This window comes from Artibeus jamaicensis, unplaced genomic scaffold (genome assembly GCF_021234435.1).
Source record: "Artibeus jamaicensis isolate MK-2021 breed Jamaican fruit bat unplaced genomic scaffold, CSHL_Jam_final contig_760, whole genome shotgun sequence".
NCBI classification, from domain to species: domain Eukaryota; kingdom Metazoa; phylum Chordata; class Mammalia; order Chiroptera; family Phyllostomidae; genus Artibeus; species Artibeus jamaicensis.
In genome coordinates, this window is record NW_026521955.1 from 3,814,752 (window position 1) to 3,834,000 (window position 19,249).

Genomic DNA, 19,249 nt, shown 5'->3' on the forward strand with positions numbered 1-19,249 from the left:
ATCACTCTTTTATTTTCAGTGGTGTCACCAAATACTAATTCTATTTTCTATTCTTATTTCTCACTACTTTCCCAACAGAAATCATTATCAAATACATAGAGAAAAATGTAGCTCTCATTAAAATAACACACCATAAATGCACAAAGAACTTCCAAGATCTGCTATTTACACTTACCTGTCCCCAGGCATACATATTATTGTGAGTCTGTGAAGGGTTGACTTTTGAAAGCAGAAAACGGGCCTTAAAAGCAAAGAAGAAATGACATTATCCATCACAAACAGACTTAGTCAATACTAAACAAATACATTAGGCCAACTAAAATGAAATTTATTTTATATATTCTCGTAAAATTAACTTTATTAAAATTAACTTTATTAATTTAAAATTAACTTTTTAAAAAATGAACTAAATTTTGAAATATGTAGGCCGCTAAATTTCATATGTCACAAACAAATAATAAATGTACCCTCTTCTCTCCAAATCATGCAGTCAAAACATTAATAATCAGATTTCCGCCGACATGGAGACGTAGGTGGAAACACTGCGCCTTCTCCCACAACCAAGTTTAAAAACAACAAAGTTTTAGCAACAAAAACGCAGCCAAACCACAGAAAATTGAACTATACGGAAGTCTGACAACAACGAACCCTTCAGCCAAACTGGTAAGAGGGGCAGAGCTAGCAGCAGAGCAGGGTCAGTTGGGAAAGATCCACCAGACCAACCTAGGCGCCCGTCCCAGGCACTCTGGCAGCCGTGGGTGGATCCCAGGTGTGGAGTAGTGGGCGGACCCACTGAGGGGAGACCCACTGAGGGCACAAGGCAGTGGACTCACTGAGGGCTGACCACAGTCACACATTCATGGGCAGATAAACCGGTGAAGGAGCAAGCAGTAAGATGGACCGCACAGGCCCCAGTGGCGAAAAGCAGCAGAGGGGACCGCCATCGTCCCTCTCTGACCCCGCCCCCACATACAGCATCACAAACCAGCAACATGGGTAGCCCCACCCTGGTGAACACCTAAGGCTCCGCTCCTCATACATAACAGGCATAAACAGATCAAAACATGGCTCAAGAACAACTCAGAGTCCCAGAGCCAATAAATCTAAGCAATGAAAAAATAGCCAAACTTTCAGATGCACAGTTCAAAACACTGGTGATCAGGATGCTCACAGAACTGGTTGATTTTAGTCACAAATTAGAGCAACATATGAAGGCTAAACTAATTGAAATGAAGGGAAATGCACAGGAAACCAATAGTAATGGAAAGGAAACTGGGACTCAAATCAAAGGAGTGGACCAGAAAGAGGAAAAAAATGACCAAACAGAAAAGGATGAAGAAACAAAAATTCAAAAAAAGGAGGAGAGGCTTAGGAACCTTCAGGACATCTTTAAATGCTCCAACATCTGAATATAGGGGTACCAGAAGGGGAAGAGGAACAGCCACCAGTAGAAAACTCATTTGAACAAATAATAAAGGAGAATTTCCCCAATCTGGCAAAGGAAATAGACTTCCAGGAAGTCCAGGAAGCTTAGAGAATCCCAAAGAAGTTGGACCCAAGAAGGAACACACCAAGCACATCATAATTACATTAGCCAAGATTAAAATGAAGGAGAGAATTCTAGAAGCAGCAAGAGATAAGGAGACAGTCACCTACAAAGGAGTTCCCATCAGACTGTCAGCTGATTTCTCAAAAGAGACCTTCCAGGAAAGAAGGGGCTGGAAAGAAGTATTCCAAGTCATGAAATCCAAAGACCTACAACCAAGATTGATCTATCCAGCAAAGCTTTCATTTAGAATGGAAGGGCAGATAAAGTGCTTCTCAGATAAGATCAAATTCAAGGAGTTCATCATTACCAAGCCCTTATTCTATGAAATGTTGAAGGGACTTACCTAAGAAAAAGAACATAAAAAAGATGAACAGTGAAAGGACAGCAAACTCACAGTTATTAAGAACCACACCTAAAACAAAAGCAAACTAAGAGGACAGCTAGATCAGGAGCAGAACCATAGAAATGAAGATCACATGGAGGGTTAGCAACAGGGGAGTGGGAGAAGGAGAAGGGAGGAGAAGGTACAGAAAATAAGTAGCATAGATGGTAGGTATAAAATAGATAGTGAGGAGGGCAAGAATAGTATGGGAAATATAGAATCTAAAGAACTTGAGACACGTGGTCATAAACTAAAGGGGGGAATAATGGGGGAGGGGTGTGCAGGGTAGAGGGGAATGAAGGGGGGAAACAGAACAATTGTAATGGCATAATCAATAAAATATATTTTAAAAAACCATTAATAATAACAAACAGGGGCTTCCAGTCAAGATGGCAGCATAAGTCAACACGGTTCACCTCCTCGCACAACCACATCAAAATTACAACTAAAATATAGATCCACCATCACTCAGAACTGTGAGAAACCAAGTTGAATGAACATACAACAACTAGAGAATTAAAGAAACCACATCCATCCCGACGTAGAAGGGCCGACTCGTGGAATAGGCTGGCCCCACATCCACATGTGGTAGACAAAAATTTAAGAGGAACACCCGGCTGGTATAGCTCAGTGGATTGAGAGCAGGCTGCAAACCAAAGGCTCACCAGTCCAATTCCCAGTCAAGGCACATGACTGGGTTGTGGGCCAGGTCCCCGGTGGGAGCTACTTGAGAGTCAACCACACATTGATGTTTCTCTCCCTCGCTTTCTACCTCCCTTCCCCTCTCTCTAAAAATACATAAATAAAACCTTCAAAAAAATGTGGGAGGAATGTCTTGGAAGTGAGGAATCCCAGCCCCACACCAAGCCCACAGCCCAGGGTTCCAGTGCCAGAAAGATAAGGCCCTATAATTTCTGACTGCAAATACCAGCAGGGATTGAGTCAGTGAAAGAAACTTATGGAGCCCCAAGCACTTCCTATTAAAGAACTCACACGCGAACGTAATCAGATACTCCCGTGTCCAGCACCAGAGTAGCAATTTGAAAGGCACCAGAGGCACACAGCGAAAAAATGAAGTATCTGGTATCAAAATGAAAGCAGGGGGACAGCCTTCTCCCAGACAGAAAAGTGGGCCATTGTCCTTTTTTCTGAATCCACCCTGCACAGAGCCACAGAGCCCACATGCTGGTGCCTTATCTGGGACTCCTTCAACCTGACTAACAATGCCACAGAGATGCCCAGAGACTCCATCTCACCCAACCTGCGGGCCCACCCAAGCTGCTTTTCCATATGAATGGCTGGTCTTGGCTCATGCCTCACAACTTCCTAAATCCTATCAAACAAGTAACAGCTGACCACAGTGACCCCCAAACCCCATCTAGCTAACAGGCCCCAGGCCTAGCATAGCAGCAACCAGCCTAGATTCATAGCTTAGATTCACAGCTTAGATTCACCTGAGAAACCCCAAGCTCAGCACAAGTAGCAGTCATCTCAGACTGCTTTACAGCTCAGGCAGGGTGGCCCCAGGCAAAACACAGGTGGGGGGGCTATCCTAGGCTTGCACCACCTAGGAAACCCCAGAGCCTGCACACCCAGTGGAGAACCACAGACCACGTCAGAGCACCACCACCCTGCCCCTGCACAGCTCACCCTCCACAGAGGGTGGAGGTTGGTGGCCAGTGGTCACAGCCAGTCCTTACAGCTGACTGGCAGGGGTCAATTCCTTCCTTTGACCTACCAACTATATCAAGGCTCAACAAGAAGAGGGTGTACTCAGCCCACATTAAGGGGTCACACCTCAAGTACCCAACTTGGGTGATAGGGAAGGCTGTGCCACTGGACCCTCCCGGACACCTACAACATTAGGCCACACTACCAAGACATGGAGTCAAAGCTGCTCTACCTAATACGCAGAAACAAACACAGGCAGGATGCCAAAAAGAGAAGACAAAGAAACATGGCCCAATGAAAGAACAGATCAAAACTCCAGAAAAAGAACTAAACAGCATGTAGATAAAGCAATCTATCAGAAGAAGAGCTCAAAACAGTGGTTATGAGGATGCTTGAAGAACTTAGTGAGGACCTCTTCAGCATAAAAATGATCCAGTCAGACACAAAGGATACACTAATTGAAATAATGAACAATTTACAGGGAAACAACAGTAGAGTGGATGAGGCTGAGAAGCAAATCAATAATTTGGAATATGAGGAAGCAAAAGATGACCAATCAGAAAAACAAGAGAAAAAAAATCCAAGAAAATGAGGATAGTGTAAGCAGCTTGTCAGACAACTTTCAGTGTTCCAATATTTTCATCATAGAAGTATCAGAAAAAGAAAAGAAAGAGCAAGAGATTGGAAATCTATTTGAAAAAATAATGAAAGAAAAATTCGTTAATTTGATGAAGGAAATAGACATGCAAGTCCAGGAAGCACAGAGGGTCCCAAATGAGATGAATGCAAAGAGGCCTACTCCAAGACTCATCATAATTAAATGCCAATGTTTGATGGTAAAAAGAGAATCTAAAAAACAGCAAGAAAAAAGGAGGTGGTTACCTACAAGGGAGTTCCCATAAGAACTCCCTTGTAGGGAGAAATCAGACTGCCAGCTGATTTCTCAAAAGAAACTTTGCAGGCTAGAAGGGACTGGCAAAGTCATGAAAAGCAGGGACTTACAGCCAAGACTCATCTATCCAGCAAAGCTATCACTTAGAACTGAAGGACAGTTAAAGAGCTTCCCAGACAAGAAAAAATTAAAGGAGTTCATCATCACCAAACCATTATGATATGAAATTTTAGATATTCATTCTAACGCTCTCCCAACTGAGCTATTTCAGCACCTTATTATATGAAAGTTTAAAAGTACTTATTTAAGAAGAGGACCAAAAATATGAATATTAAAATGGCAATAAATATATATCAATCAACAATTGAATCTAAAAAACACAAACTAAGCAAACAAGAACAGACAATCATGGATACGGAGAGCATTTTGACGGTTGCCAGATGGAAGGGGTGTGTGGGGGAATGGGTGAAGAGGCGAGTGGATTAAGAAGTACAAACAGGCAGTTACAGAATAGCCATGGGGATGTAAAGTACAGTATTGAAAATGGAGCAGCCAAAGAACTTACACACATGACCCATGGGCATGAACAATGTTGTGGGGCTTGCCTGCAGGAGTGGGGGATGATGGGTGGGGGGGGAAGAAGGGGGAAGACTGGGACAAGTGTAATAGAATAATCAATAAAATACAACTTTTTTAAAAAGGGAAAAATAAAGAAGGCAAGTAGGAACAACTCATCACAAAAGCAGCAACATACAAACACACATGTAAATTAACAGTACTTACCTGGCTGCCCCCATGTTCAGTGTCGATGTACCTGGGCATTGGGAATCTGGAGTGAAGAATCTCCTGGGCATCGTCCACTGGGGCTTGCAGAAGGTGGCGGAAATTTTCATACTCTGGCATGTCCTGGTATCCTGACTTGCGCCACTGGGCTATGGTCTAATTTTAAAACAATTCAAGGAATTATTAGCTTTAATTTCTTGTCTATCCAAAATCTTAATGAGTTTCTTTTCAACTGAAGTAATCTTCAGAAAGTAAGAAAATTATAGATTATTCCATTCATCCCAATTTTTGAAGTTAAGAATACTAATTCCCAGTATTCCTGAGTAAACAGATATACTATTAGGATATTTATTCTCCTTTAAAAATAAAGAGAAATAATAATCCAGAAAAATTTAAAACACTATGCTTAATGTTACTAAAAGATATCTACCTAAGCTTATAATAAATGAGGGAAATTTTTGTTACAGAAGATTTCCCAGAGACTTCTAAATGACCCATTATTAAGAAGTCTTTACCAACAGTTATATTCTGGCAAGAAAAATGAACATAAAAACTTAAAAAAATAATAGCAATGCTCTCAACAAGATAAATATACCTGTAGAACATCTGAATCAATTCTTTTATAAACTAAATGGCCCCCAAACCACATAATTATCCAAAAATTTAAATCTGAATTGGTTTCTAAGTTAACTGAAATAGTCAATACACTCTACAATATCTCTGTATTTAATAAAGGAATAACCATCTGCATTTTTTAGTTTCTTCTTCAAGCACATTAACAAGTTATTTAAAGATATAAACATTACCATAAAATTAAAAAAATAAGCAAAACCTAGCTCTGTCATATTACAGGAATTATTTGTAGAAAGTAAGGAGTATAAGTGGAAAGTAAGGAACTAATAAATAATAACATTGCTGGGTAAACTATCAGAACAACCAGTGACACAAGGGGGTCAGGCACTGAATAGTCTGTGTGAGGTTATTAAAAACATGAGTAAGGGTTGTAACAGAACTCAGTAGAACATTCATGGGTAGCAGAAAATGGTAATTAACCATTTCTTTGTTAATTCATAAAGACAAAAAAAAGTAAAGGGCATAAGTAACTAATATCAATTAAAAATAATAAATATTTTAAAAGTCCTGAATAATATTACTTAAAAAGATATTTCTATAATGCCTTTACTATTACAGTGAAAATAATAAATTTACAATTCAAAAAATTGAAAAACAAACAGCACAAGTTACTAGAATATTAGACTATAAGTCTGAGTCTGGGTCTGTGACTAAAGAATCCCTATCTTGCAAAGCATCCAGAGTACAGTGCTTTATTATACAGAGGAAGCACTTAATATTGGCTGAATAAATAAATGCAGAATAGAGTTCTGCTAAATACCTTAATGGCTACTCAAATATTCTACCCTTTTCCATTATTTACTATTCCAATTAAGTGAAGTTATAAATTTTAATTCACTTAGATTTTTAAATAAATTTTTAAGACATGCACATCATATTTAAAAATACTTTAGGCTAAACACTTTTTCTGCGGGATGGCCCATTCTCTGTCTCTCTGGTCCACTAATAAACTCCTTCACTTTAAATGCAAAAAAAAAATTTCATGTGGAATACATTTTAAATTCATATGGAATACATGAAATAAGGAAAAGAAAAGCTTGTCCACTGACAAAGGCTGACTCTTCCTCTCTTAATGTTTTCAGGTAAAATCCAAAAGTATGATACACCTATGCACACATCAATACTCTTACTTTCACGACACTATACTTTATGTAAAATCTACTTGACTAGTCATGTGTGGATAAACACATAAAATAACCACAACTGGGTCAACTGCAAATGAAACCTGAAACTGTGTGGTTAGAAGCAGCACATTTTATGCATATTTCATTGAAATGTAAATAAAAATTTATCATAGTGGAAAACACTAGCCATACAGTGACAGGCAAAGACTTTACATACATGCACAGTTTTAAATGCCATGGACTCTTACCTCACCGTGATAAATTAAAATCTGGAAGAACGTGTCCATGAGAAGAATACGATCTGCAAGAATGCTGCTGCTGTCAAGGAGAACTGGCTGTGTGAAGGAAAGGAGAAAGGAGAGAGGAGGAAACATAAATTACTTAAAGACACAAAAGATCTTTCCACAACCTATTAATCTAAATTTTTTAAGCTTTAAATTTATATATTACTTAAGGCCTCTTGCTATTATGAATTCTCATGACATATTCTTACTTTACCTTCTTTAAACCGAGGTTCACAATTGAAAAGTAGAGTACAGTCAAGAAGAAACCAAGGGTGACTCCTAACCTTGACGGTGGCACCACTGAGTAAGAGAGGAAAGGGTTGGGATAGAGGAAATCTGAAAAAATAGGGACTATGTTATGAAAGGGAACTAATGACATAAATTGGGGTCTCACACGCATGAAACTAGTAATTAAACCTTAAAGATTAGGCTAAATCGTACAGAGAGGGATGACAAAGAGGAAGCCAAAAAACCCTGCAGCATGACGGCACTTAAGAGGTCTGAAAGGGGCACACCAGCAACAAAAGTAGGTGGCCTGAGAAGGAACAGGCCACAGGCAGGAGGAAACCCAGCAGGTGCTGCAGGTGTCAGAGAGGCCTAGAGCAAAAAGGTTCACAAGGAGTTCCCATCACTAGGAAAACACTGCTGAGAGTTCTGGCAAGATGTAAGGCATTGTTAAGAGCTGTTTCAGTACGTACTAGGGACAAGAGTCTGACTAGTACTGGCTGAGGAGAGAGTATGAGGTGAGAAAGTAGATTCCGAGTCTGGCTGTGATTAAGACTCAGGGAAATGGGGTGGCAATTAGAAAAAAAGTCATGTTTGTTTGTATTAACATGAGTGCTTTTATTATTCTATGTTAATAAGAAGAATCCAGATGGAGAGAAAATGAAGACGATGCAGGAGACAAAGCGGGTACCTCCAAAAGCAAAGACTTAAGGAAATGAAGCCAATGGGACTCGTGGACTAAATGGAAAGGCTGGGACTTGACAGGGGCAGGCACTAGAGATGATAGCATTCCAATTTTCTTCTGAACAGTATTCCATTCTTTTCAAATGGAAAAATCTTTACATATATTACTCTGAAATTTTTAAATTGTTATTTCTAAAACTTCCCTTCCAAATTCAAGGAACTGTAAGACAAAATATTTAGCTACATCAACATATTAAAAATATGTATTTCCTAAAAAAGTAGAAACCATGAAAAATACTAAAACAATTATAGTAACAAAACATAACATTTTAGTTCTGGCCAAGATGGAGGCATGGGTGGAAACACTGTACCTCCTTGCACAACCAACTTTAAGGACAACAAAGATTTAGAAACAAAAGCAAAACCAAAACAGACAGAAAATTGAACTGTACTGAAGTCCAACAACAATGAACCATTCATCCAGACCGGTAAGAGGGACGGAGAGGGGTCGCAGCAGGAAAAAGCGGCAGGACCAACCCAGGAGCACAGGCAGCAGTTGGCAGATCCCAGGCGTGGGGTGGCAACAGGAAGACCTAGTAAGGGCACAAGGCAGCTGGCTAACCCTGGTCACACATTCACGTGCAGATAAACCAGGCAAAAAAATGAGCAGTGAGACAGACAGTGCAATCCAGGGCCCCAGCCCCAGAAAATAAAGCCAAACAGCACCGACTGGAGAAACTTTCGGTGCCAGGAGAGGCTCCCAGCCTCACAAGAGAGTTCGTTGGAGAGACCCACAGGGTCCTAGAACCACACAAGCCCACACACCTGGGAACCAGCACCAGAAGGGCCCAATTTGCTTGTGGGAAGCAATGGGACTGAAATACAAGTGGAGCGAGTGCCACTGTTCCCTTTCTACCCCACCCCCACACACAGCATCACAACCCAGCGACCTGGGTGACCCCACCCTGGTGAACACCTAAGGCCCCGCACCTCATATGTAACAGGTACAACCAGACCAAAACATATGGCTCAAGCAGAAGAACAGCTCAAAGCCCCAGAGCCAATACTTCTAAGCAACCAAGAGATAGCCGACCTATCAGAAGCACAGTTCAAAACACTGGTGATCAGGATGCTCACCAAATTGGTTGATTTTAGTCACAAATTAAATGAACAAATGAAGGCTACACTAAGTGAAATGAAGGGAAATGCACAGAAAACCAAAAGTGATGGAAAGGAAACTGGGACTCAAATCAAGGGAGCAGACCAGAAGGGAGAAAAAAAATGACCAAACAAAAATATGAAGAAACAAGAATTCAAAAAAATAAGGAGAGGCTAAGGAACCTTCAGGACATCTTTAAACATTCCAACATCCGAATTATAGGGGTACCAGAAGGGGAAGAAGAACAGCCACAAGTGGAAAACTTATTTGAACAAATAATAAAGGAGAACTTCCCCAATCTGGCAAAGGAAATAGACTTCCAGGAAATCCAGGAAGCAGAGACAGTCCCAAAGAAGTTGGACCCAAGGAGGAACACACCAAAGCATATCATCATTACATTAGCCAAGATTAAAATGAAGGAGAGAATCCCAGAAGCAGTAACAGATAAGGGGACAGTCACCTACAAAGGAGTGCCCATCAGACTGTCAGCAGATTTCTCAAAAGAGACCTTACAGGCAAGAAGGGGCTGGAAAGAAGTATTCCAAGTCATGAAATTCAAAGACCTACACCCACAATTGCTCTATTCAGCAAAGCTTTCACTTAAAATGGAAGGGCAGATAAAGTGCTTCTCAGATAAGGTCAAGCTGAAGGAATTCATCATCACGAAGCCCTTATTATATGAAATGTTAAAGAGACTTATCTAAGAAAAAGAAGATAAAAAAGATGAACAGGGAAAGGACAGCAAACTCACAGTTATTAAGAACCACACCTAAAACAAAAGCAAACTAAGAGGACAGCTAGATCAGGAGTGGAATCATAGACATGGAGATCACATGGAGGGTTATCAACTGGGGAGTGGAAGGAGAAGGGGGGAGAAAGTACAGAGAATAAGTAGCATATACAGTAGGTAGAAAATAGATAGGAGGGAGGGCAAAAATAGTATGGGAAATATAGAATCTAAAGAACTTGTGACACATGGACATAAAGCGGGGAATGGTGGGGGAGGGGTGTACAGGGTGGAGGGAAATGAAGGGGGGAAATGGGACAACTATAATGGCATAACCAATAAAATATATTTTAAAAAACAGAAAAAATAACATTTTACCCACTTTTTTTACAAAACAGTAAATAAAGGCCTCATGATCATTAATCAGTAAGTTATGTTCTCTTTTTCATGACTTTCCCTAAAGTATTATTTTCAAATATAGTCACAACATACTTCTAAATAATAAAACAGAGTATTTTCACTATAGAATGAAAAAACGGTTTATTTAATAATATGTTAAAATAAGTGGAACAGTTTATTAAGAAGATTAAAAGGATGACTTTATCCCTTTCTAAGTACAAGTCTATATATCTATATATATAATCAACTGTATATAGTCAAAAAAGACTACGGGAAAATAAAAGATTATGTTGAAGAAGAAGATACAGATTATAGAATCATGTTCACCTTTAGACATTGTTAGACATAAAAATCATAAGCCCTAGAGTATTTGACCAACCAAATGACTGGACACGATAACATTTTATTTCCACTTTTGCAACCTGCTTCAATTCCTGCAGCTACAGGCAACGGCCAGGCAATCGTTCCAAGGCCTCAGTCTGCTTTGGCATGGGGCATTACAAGACACCCAGGGGCACAGACCTGCAAAATGATTTTAAAATTCTCTTCCAGCTTGCCCTGACCAGTCTGGCTCAGCTGGCTGAGCGTCAAACCGAGGGGCCACCAGTTTAATTCCTAGCTGGGGAACACGCCTGTGTTATGGGTCAGTCCTAGGGCAGGACGTGTATAAGAAGCAACCGACTGATGTTTCTTTCTCACATCAATGTTTCTCTTTCTCTCTTTATCCCTCCTTTCTCTCTCTCTAAAAATAAATAAAAATTTTAAAGTCTCTTCCATCTCAATATTTCATTATTTTATCAATTTCCTGTTAGGGCCTAGCATGAAGCCTAGAGCAGAGTAAGCACTCACAGATATTTTCAGTGACTACATGAATAACTTAAAGATAATTATTCTTAAATTAAATTCTTATATTTAGTAGCTGTGTTTAAGAAAAAGTCAGTTGATTTTGCTTTTTAATGGTATACATCACCATAACAAAACCAATTTTTTCATGTCCCTCTTACCTCTGGTGGTCCACTGAAAGAATATGCGTACAGAATAGGTTGAATCATGATTAGAGACTGGGTCAGGTCTTGACGCATAAAATGGTGACGATAATATGAACTCTCATCAGGACTATTGTTAAAAACTTGCAAGAAAGGAGACCTTCTTAAGTGAAACATAAACTATAAGATAAAACAGGTAAGATAGCTTTTTAATGATTTTAATATTGCAACAGGACTTTACTATTATAAAAAGCATTTGATTACAATTACTAATGCCACTACAAAACAAATCATAACATTCTAAATTGTATTCCTCATAATCTTATTCACATTTATCAGATAGTTGAAAATTTAAATCAACGATGAAAAAATTAAAGTAATACAGATGACTCAAAATAAAAACAAAAATAGAGACCAAAAAACCCATCTCAGATTTCAGTTATTCGGAGGCTGATGCCAGATGGTGTGTTATCAGCCTTCTCTCTTTTTATTCTTCATCTTTCTGGCCACATCTCTGGGGTTTTTTAATTAGTATTCATTAACACCACCAAAATACTCTTAAGAGAACATAAAAGTAGGTTAACAGATAGGCTTTCGAAAGGAACTTACATACACCCACTTGTTTCTTAATATTTAAAGACCTCCTAATCTGTAAGCAACATCCTTTGCACCGTTTCATTTATTCTTTCTCCTTTCACTTTCTCCCCTTCCACTCACTCCTCACATGAAAGAGATCAGAAAGGAGACTTAAACCTGAATGAAAGATCACTCCACTGTCCCCTGACTTAATCGAAGGGTCTTTGATACCATCAATAGGATCAGTTCCAAAGTACTCCTACCCATTTGTCTTTCAGTTACTTCTCTTACCTTCCTTCAGCCCTCAGGTCTCAAGTGCCTACATGTTGCTCCTAAAAAAAAACTCACTTCACAGTTCTCTCCCAACACATGCTACTCACTGAAATTTTCATCCCTTTTCCTAATGCCTTATCACTTCATCCATTCTTATTTATTCACAGGAATGTGTAACTGGTAAATTTAGGGTTAAATATTTTGAAGACACAGATCTCCCTTAAATTTAGGCTATGTCACCTTTTAGAAGATCATTAGCCTTTGAAAGCCCAAAGTAAAAAAGTCTTTCTTGGTCTTCTGGTCTCTATTTCCTATAGAGGAGAAAAGATGGGATTCCCAGATTTCTCTGAACCTAAAAGCCTAAAAAGAGTAAGTAGGGAGAAAAGAGAAAGCAAGGAAAGTGTGGAAAATTTAGTAAAATGCTTAGGCTAATGCCCCCATTCCCTTTCCTATTAGTTTCTGCTATGAAGATGAGGACCAAGAACTCCCAAAACAGCAAGGTTTTTTTTTTTTTTTGGGGGGGGGGTTGCCTGTCTTAAGACAAGTGGGCTCTGCCTTTTCTTGTTCTTCAAAATTTCACAGGAGGTTTAGGGAAGTCTCCCTCTATAAACATGGAGTTACAGGTCAATAAAATATTTTCCAAAAAAATGTAAGAGGAGCTCTAAAAAGACAGTTGAGGCTTTAAACGTTTTCATGAGCAAAATCTGAATTTCCACTTATCAATATTAATCATCTTTCTAGGCTGAGATAAATGCTACCTCTTCTATAAATATGTATCTTACCAACTATGTGGAAGGATTCCTTTCAATTCTGTATGTCTCTCATACCATTTCGCCTGTTCAGTTCTGTGACCTCACCCTTCAGACTGAAAGCTCCTTAAAAATGGGATCCAGATCAGTCTTTATTCTCCTAAAGTTTCTTGCAGACAGTACTTAGTTGAATAAATGTTATCTGTTACATTAAGGGATAGATTCAGCTGCCCAAGTGAAAAGATTCTATAAGATAAATCAAATTAGCTTGTATTTATCTGGCATGTCCCCATAAAACTGTTCTCAAATGCTGGTCCCATGCTGTAGAAATAGTTGATTGGTAAAATTACTTCAAGTTAAGTTCTTTTGGTACCACTATAATTAGATGCCTTATATCAGAGGGAAGATTAATCTGCCCTACCCTTAATTCTATTCCATAGAAGGATTCCAGTATAATTTCTACTTAGCACAAATAAATTCTATTTGCAAGGCCAACAGAAAAATACTATATACTTTTTCACTGACTACTCACAGCACAATACTAATTTCTTATCTATCCTAAAACTTACCTAACCAAAAGAATAACCCAATACAATAGGTTCTGTAAGTTAAGTAATAAAAGTTAACAACAAAAGTAAGAGCCAATGGTATCATCAACACAAAGAAGAGAACATAGACCTTTTATCTACTCACCTGTGGATACAGGGAGAAAGTTTCTGAAAATCTGAAGGAACTTGGATCATCTTTGTGATACTCTCCAAATTTCTGACACTAAATAAAATAAAACATGTTAGAGTAATATACCTCCTCCTGTCATAGAATTAAAATGGTGGCTTATACATATTCTAATTAAAAAATAATTACCCTTTAGGGAGCAAATACTTGATGCACGATAAAAATTAAAATATTGCTAGACTTACTAAAAAATTAATTACAACCAAAGGAATATACCTGAATTTTAGAAGTACTAGATAATTTAGATATTTATCTATGTCTTATAGAGCAAATAAAAAGTGTAATTGAGTTGATCACATTTTTGGCTTCTAGGAAAAATCACTTCAGAACCACAGTTATCCAAAGGATAAAATGCTATAGTTGTAGAGCTAATCCTTAGAAAACAGATCTTGGTATCTGAGAATCAGAGCCTGTCAGTCTTCAATGTTTCCTAGTTATACTTCACTGGTGAAGTTTACAGATTAAGGTAATAATCTTCACTGTCCAATATGATAGCCACTAGCTCTATGTATAAATTTAAAGTAATTAAAATGAAATAAAAATCCAGTTGCTCAGTTGCACCAGCCATATACAGGAGTGGGCAAAAGTAGGTTTATAATTCTAAAACAAATAAATAATGCAATAATTAATAAACAGTAATAAACTTTTTTACATACTCACAACTGTAAACCTACTTTTGTCCACCCCTTTCTATCTGATGTACTCAACAGTCACACGTAGGTAGTAGCTCCATACTGGACAGTGCAAAGTACAGATATTTCCACCACTGCAGAAAGCTCTCCTGGACAGTGCCGACCCAGAATATCAAATACATTTAAAAGATGCTGTGAAAAAGCCAATTTATCATGCATTAAGAACAATCAATCACATTATATCAAATATACACATTTTCTATTGTGCCTATGATTCTGTTGAACTGGACATATCTGATATTATGGTTAGTAAGAGTAACAAAAAGATTGTTGACTTTTATGCTTGGGTAACTAGGGATTTCCAAAAGCCTAATTTCCAGAGCAGGATATATCTGACACTTACGTCTGAAAATGTTGCTTTTATTATGAACATTTTTTCCAGGTCATTAAATACTCTACTACTTCATTTTTAATGGCTGACTAGTGTTCCACTATGTTGATATTACATATATATCATGTATAATACATACCAATATATGCATAAGTGTGTGTAATATATTACATACATATCATATATGTGTGTGTGCATTACATATATATCATAACTATCTTGACCAGTCCCTCATTATTAGCATTTAAATTTGTCCTGTTATATCTTCAGGATAAATTCTTAGAATTTTTGAATTTTCCTGAAGAAAATGACAACACATTCTAGAAGGCTTGTTCTGTCCTTAACTCAGTAAGTATTTATGCACCAAGGTGGCAACATAAAAGGACCCTAAGGGTCAAAGCCTAAGCTCTATGACAACATAATAATGATGCCCTTAAGGGCCCCCCTTAATTGAGGCACTGCTAACTCAGGATTGCAAAGAATAAATCTGAGACAGAGTAGGAGGCAGAACTGACAGGACTGGGGATGTGGCAGGGAATCAAAGAGAAAGAACAATTTTACACAACTCAGTATTTCTGGCTTAGATGGCATATTACCCAGGAACACAAAGGAATAAACCACCACCACCCACAACAACATGGGTGACTCTCAACAGTGTTAAGTGAAAGATGCAAGGCTTAAATGGCTATGTTGTACATAATTCCATTTATATGCCATGGTAGGAAAGGCAAAATTATTGCCAGAGTAAACCAATCAGTGGTTTCCAGGAGCTGGGCTCAGTTACAACGTGACCAAGGGCATAAGGGAAGTTTCAGAGGTGGTGGGACAGTTCTGTATCCTGATTACAGAAATAGTTATTACCGCATAAGCTGGTATAAAAGTAATGGCTAAAAAGGTGAATTTCACTGAATGTAAATCATAAGAAATCTCACTTAAAAATAAGTTTCTGGCTTAGGCAACTAGGTAGGAAATGATGCCATTCATGATCTAGAGAACACGAACACTGCAGGAGGAACAGGTTTTAGTGTGGGTGAGCAGGCGGAAGAGGATTTCTATTTGGGTGTGTTGAATATGAACATCCAAGAGGTGGAATCTTGTGAGCAGCTGAACACACAGGTGCAGAAGTACTCAAAACAGAGTTGAGGGGACAAAACAGCATAGCTTCTCTAACCAAGATTCACTTGTCATCACCTGAAGCTTCAATTCACTTGTACACTAATTAGATTCAATCGATTAAAGGGGAAAAAAATGTAGAGATCTCCAAGACGGTAGCCTAGGTAAACACAGCTCGCCTCATCAGACAACCACATCAAAATTACAACTAAACTATACAACAATCATCACAAGAACTGCAACAAATCGAGTAAATAAATGGAGGTCCTGCAACCACAGAAGTAAAGAAGAAACCAGACTGGTAGGAGGGGCAGAGGGACAGAGGAGCAGAAACTTGGAATGAGCTGGTCCCACACCCATGTGTGGCGGTTAAAAATCAGGAGAGGTAATGTCCAGAACGAGGAGTCCCAGCCTCACACCAGAACCCCCAGCCCAGGGTTCCAGTGCCAGAAACATAAGTCCCCATGGCTTCTGACTGTAAAAAACCAATGGAGATTGAGGCAGTGGAACAAACTGCTAGATTCCCAGGCAGTTCCTCTAAAAGGACCCATATGCAGACTTACTCAGACTCCTGCTGAGCACCAGACAGCAGCTTGAAAGCATCAGTGGCATACGGAGAGGAACTGAAGTGTCTGGCATCAGGGCAAGAGCTGGGGGAAAGCTTTCTCCCAGACAGAAGTGCTGGCAGAAGCCAATGCCCTTCTTCTGAGCCCTCCGCCAACAGAGCCACAGAGCACATGGCACCATATCTGAGACTCCAACAACCTGGCTCACACTGTTTCCCTTTCCTTGATGATTCCCAGAGACTCTACCCCACCCAACTTACAGTCCCATCAAGCAGTTAACAGTAGCTTTTCCATATGGATGACTTATCTTGGCTTATGTTTCTGATCCTCCTAAGTCCTCTCAAACAAGCAGCAGCAGGCCTCAGCCAGCTTCTGTACTTTACTAAATGACCCCAGGCCCAACACTAGCAGCAGCAGGCCCCTATTCACAATCTGGCCTTGCTAGAGCACCTCCAAGCCCAGCACAAGAAGCAGCCAGCTACAGATCACGATATAGCTTATGCCTCATAGCCCCAGACAGAACACAAGCAAGCACCAGAGCCATGCTGAAATAAACCTGGCTCTATAGAGTGAGCCACTGCATGGATGATCCTCCACAGAGCTCGGAGATTGGTTGTCAGGGGTCCCAGACAATCCTTGTAGCTGCCCATTTGCCTGCCAAGGGCAATCAAAGCTCAACGATAAGAGAAGGATGTACACAGCCCACAGGCAGGGCACACCTCTGAGCACCCAGCTTAGGTGATAGGGGATGCTGTGTCACTGGATACAAGAGTATCCTATTACATTAGACCACACTACCAAGACAGGGAGTCAAAGCAGCTCTACCTAATACATAGAAACAAACACAGAGAGGCTGCCAAAATGAGAAGACAAACATGGCCCAAATGGAAGAACAGAACAAAACTCCAGAAAACAACTAAATAAAGTGTAGATAAGCAATCTTTCAGATGCTGAGTTCAAAATACTGGTTATAGGATGCTCAAGGAACTTGCTAAGTACCTCAGTGATCCAGTCAGAAATAAAGGATACACTAATTGAAAGGAACAATTTACAGGGAAACAACAGTAGAGTGGAAGAAGCTGAGAATCAAATCAATGATCTGGAACATAAGGAAGCAAAAAACCACCAGCCAGAACAAGAAGAAAAGAATCCAAAATAACAAGGATAGTATAAGGAGCCTCTGGGGCAACTTCAAGCATATCAGCATTCACATCATAGGGGTACCAGAAGGAGATGAGAAAGAGCAAAAAATTGGAAATCTATCTGAAAAAATAATGAAAGAAAACTTCCCTAATTTGGTGAAGGAAATAGACACCCAAGTCCAGGAAGCACAGAGTCTATAACAAGGTGGACACAAAGAGGCCCACTCTAACACCTATCATAATTAAAATGTCAAAGGTGAAAGATAAAGAGAAAATCTTAAAAGTAGCAAGAGAAAAGCAGATAGTTACCTTCAAAAGAGTTCCCATAAGACTGTCAGCTAACTGCTCAAAAGAAACTTTGCAGACTGGAAGGGATTGGCAAGAAACATTCAAAGTGATAAAAAGCAAGGACCTATAATCAAGATTACTGTACCTGGCAAAGCTATCATTTAGAATCAAAGGGCAGATAAAGAGTTTCCCAGACAAGAAAAAGCTAAAGGAGTTCATCATCACCAAACCATTATTATATGAAATGTTAAAGGGATTTATTTAAGAAAATATGATCAAAACTATGAACAAAATGGCAATAAATACATATCAACAATTGAATCTAAAAAACAAACTAAGCAAACATGTAGAATAGAAACAGAATCATAGATACAGGAAATCGTTTGATGATTACAGATGGGAGGGGGACCTGGGTGAATAGGTGAACAGGTGAAGGGATGAAGCACAAATTGGTCATTACAGAACAGTCATGGGAATGTAATGTACAGTACAGGAAATGAAGTAGCCAAAGAACTTACACGTGTGACCCATGAACAAAGGTGTGGCGAGTGCCTGAGGGAGTGAGGGTTGCTGAGAGGAGGGGAGCAAGGGGGGAAAAATTGAGACAACTGCATAATTGTGTAATATAACTGCATAATAGCATAATCTAAATATAATTTAAGAAAGAAAAATGTAAATATCATCATATTCTCACCACCTTTAACCATATGTGAGGGGTTCTTAGTCACTAGGGATTCTATAAGAGACTGATTTTTTTTTAAATTTTAAACTTTGCACAACATAGGATACCTGCAACAGTCATGGATGGACAGTTTCCAAGTTATCCTGTTAGCAATTTCTTTAGCAATCTTTCAGTCCCATGTGGTGGCACGCACTAGGACAGTGTTCATTTGGATAATTCCATTCTCAGTATTTGACACAAGGGAAACACAGTCGGTGACAGCTGTTTTGCACAGGAAGCAGGGAAGTAGCCCGACAGCATCAGCCTCTCCCTCCCAAATTACCTCCTCTTACACACAGATGCCAACTGAGAGCAGACAAGCTATAATGCTGCAACAGAAGATCGGGGTAAAATTTTCATTTTGCCATGACTCAGCTGTCCTCTAGCCCCAGCAGCCGTGCTGCTGTGGTTAATGCTGCCAACTACAGAATGTGTAAATTAGAAGTGAATTATACTGCTAGGTTTTTCAATTTTGTAATTTTTTTGCAACTGACTCATTTAGTTATTTACAAAGCATTCTATTTTATATTTTATTAGTATATGTGTTTGTGTTTTACAAGCATAT

At 39.2% G+C, this 19,249-nt stretch overlaps 1 protein-coding gene across 1 annotated transcript in view; it reads right to left on the reverse strand.

The window, feature by feature from the left end:
* The window catches only part of SEC23A (SEC23 homolog A, COPII coat complex component), a 66,912-nt gene that overhangs the window by 5,725 nt on the left and 41,938 nt on the right, over positions 1-19,249 (reverse strand). Inside the window, exons 15-19 of the mRNA XM_037158894.2 lie at positions 13,790-13,867; positions 11,517-11,678; positions 7,283-7,369; positions 5,278-5,433; positions 176-241 (exon numbers count right to left, since the gene is read on the reverse strand). Coding sequence (XP_037014789.1) covers positions 176-241; positions 5,278-5,433; positions 7,283-7,369; positions 11,517-11,678; positions 13,790-13,867 — 549 coding nt within the window. The remainder of the gene's footprint in view (positions 1-175; positions 242-5,277; positions 5,434-7,282; positions 7,370-11,516; positions 11,679-13,789; positions 13,868-19,249) is intronic.